Source organism: Otolemur garnettii, unplaced genomic scaffold (genome assembly GCF_000181295.1).
Source record: "Otolemur garnettii isolate 467f Iridium unplaced genomic scaffold, OtoGar3 scaffold00019, whole genome shotgun sequence".
Taxonomy (NCBI): domain Eukaryota; kingdom Metazoa; phylum Chordata; class Mammalia; order Primates; family Galagidae; genus Otolemur; species Otolemur garnettii.
The window spans coordinates 1470758-1473256 of NW_003852414.1; the positions used below are offsets into that span (position 1 = coordinate 1470758).

The window sequence follows — 2499 nt, forward strand, 5'->3', positions numbered from 1 at the left end:
TGGATGTCTGAGGACAGTGATGCCGCCTCCTCCCTAGATACTCTCAGGTTAGGCTCTGTAGATTAAATACACTTGTTTACAAGTGCTCTATTTTCAGCTGGACATCCTCTACTTCCCCTCACTTACTTTGGGATTAATTTATCACTATTAATCTAGGAGAGCAATATGATTAAGGGAGTCAGAGGCGGATTGTGTTCAATCCCGAATTCCCTAGTTAAATAATCTCAGGCAAATTATTTAATTTCCCTGGGCCTCAATTTCTTTATCTGTAAAATGGAAATAATATAGTATCATCTCAAGGAGTTGTTACTGAAACTCAGTGTGAGATAATACATGTCAAGAACTAACCAGAGTAGTGAGAACAAGCCCCTTAATAAAATTGGCTGTTATTATTAGCAGCTATAGCTGAATTAACTTTGGGATCCATGACAGTCTAAGAGCTGAGAAATTTCAAGAGATTCTAACGCAAATCTAGCTTGAAGGCACACCTGAATTTCACTAATGATACCACATTGTTGCTTATGGCTGACATGTTTAAGAAGTGTGAACCAGTATCACAGAAATAAGCAAGAAGACAGAATCTGCATCGTCGCTGATACCTTATTCCAGTGTCTGATTTAGCATCCCTAAATTATACCACTCATAAATTCTTAAAGATCCAAAATTCTCAAGCACCATTAGAATATGGAAATAGGCCATTAACCGTATTTGGTGTCAGCTTCCAGATATTTATGTTTTTCCATAACACCGTTCATCAGAGCTGTCATCCAACTTCCCATACCCTAACTCATCACAACTCTCTCCCGACTCTGAACAGACTGAAGGTGGGGGTGCTCCCACTAGCTGACATCCATCGTTGCTCTGTGATGACTCTGCTTGTTCCCCAATGAGTTCACACTAGTTGTGCTTATTATGCTTGTATAACAAATAAATATCACATTAACCCATGAACTATGGCTACAGTGAGAGTGGGTTTGTTCTCATGAAAAAAGGATGCTTTAGAAAGACCCAATAAAAGGAAATCACAAAAAAAAAAAATCTGCTGCAGAATTAGATGCACTCAAACTCACTGTTTTGCTAATGTCCTTAAGTTTTCTCATTACGGGGAAGAAAAAAACCCAATCTGGAAAGAATGAATCACATGTGTGGCTTATAAAGAAAGACACTTTAGGTCTCCAATGAACGTCCTGTGCTTGAAGCAAACGTCTTGGTGCTGCGTTAAAAAAAACAAAACCAAAAACTGGCAAATGAGTGTATTCTTACAAGTTTTATATTGAAATAAAATGTTGGAGTTAGATTTTTTTGGATTCTCTGTTTTTACTGACTTTTTAAATTAACTCAAAATAGCCAGATACACTGATATCAGAAAGAGGGCTTCTATTGCACTAAAAGTTTACGTCTACATTTACACCAAAATTGCTTCTACTAAATTCAAACTATAAACATTTTTTTCAAGTTAAATTACACACAGCAAATTTTTAAAATAATATTTGTAAAAGACAGTATGTTTAAACAAATTATACAGAAAATAATGAAGAAGAAGTTGAACATCATTAAGAAACTTCGTTCCATTTTGCTGGTTTTCAGCCACAAAAACCCATTTGGTTTCCTCTGATTCAGAAGCAGGTGAGCATTTACCTGGGAAGTCTGGTAAATTATACCGCCTTTAGAAATTTTATGAAAATATAAGTTAAGAATATAAAATTAAAAGGTTGAGGCAACAACAACATAACAGGAGAAAAACAGGAAAAACAATCAAAAATAATGTGTGATGTTTTTAGCATAAAATTAATCATCCACATACCTGTTTTTGATGTGATAATATATTGCAAGAGCTACACTGTAAAATAAAAGGCAGAAGGTTCAATGTTTCATAAGCATACCCCAGACCTCACACATCATCTGACACTATTTGAACATAAGCATTCAGACATACTTACAAGCCTGATAACCCACCTGAACAGTCCCGTTTCATTCAGAATACTGATCAAGAAAATTTACTCTTAAGAATAAATCAATCTGGTTTTCACTCCCAGGAATTAAATCTTTTCTAGCAACCATAGAACTTTAAGTGATATTTAGAAACAAACTTTTTGTATTCAGCAATTTTAAGCTCTCCTCACTTGTAAACACCAGTATGATATAAAACAAGTGGTATAAATTAAACACCTTTAGAAATCTTCAACTCATTCCTTACATGTTTAGAAAATTGGTGGTTTCTTTATAACTACTGAAAAAATGTGAACAGACCTATAATAGTTTGAAAGTTTTTCTCGTAAATCAATAACTTTTTGGCAATCTGCCCAATTTATTTGTTCATGTGCTCAGACGCATGTGTATTTTTTTTTGTAGTACCACCTTAAATTTTTATTTTACATTTTAAAAGATGTGCACTAAATAAGCAATTAAATTACCTTCCCCGAAATTTTTTGTTTTTCTGACTATAAAAACATGATATTTATGTCAGAAATTTTGGAAAACATACAAAGTATAAAAAAA

General features: G+C 33.9%; 1 protein-coding gene across 1 annotated transcript in view; it reads right to left on the minus strand.

Annotated features, from left to right (window-relative positions):
* The window catches only part of CCNY (cyclin Y), a 200691-nt gene that overhangs the window by 26337 nt on the left and 171855 nt on the right, over nucleotides 1-2499 (minus strand). The window contains exon 5 of the mRNA XM_003786708.3: nucleotides 1805-1840. Within this exon, the coding sequence (XP_003786756.1) occupies nucleotides 1805-1840 (36 nt within the window). The remainder of the gene's footprint in view (nucleotides 1-1804; nucleotides 1841-2499) is intronic.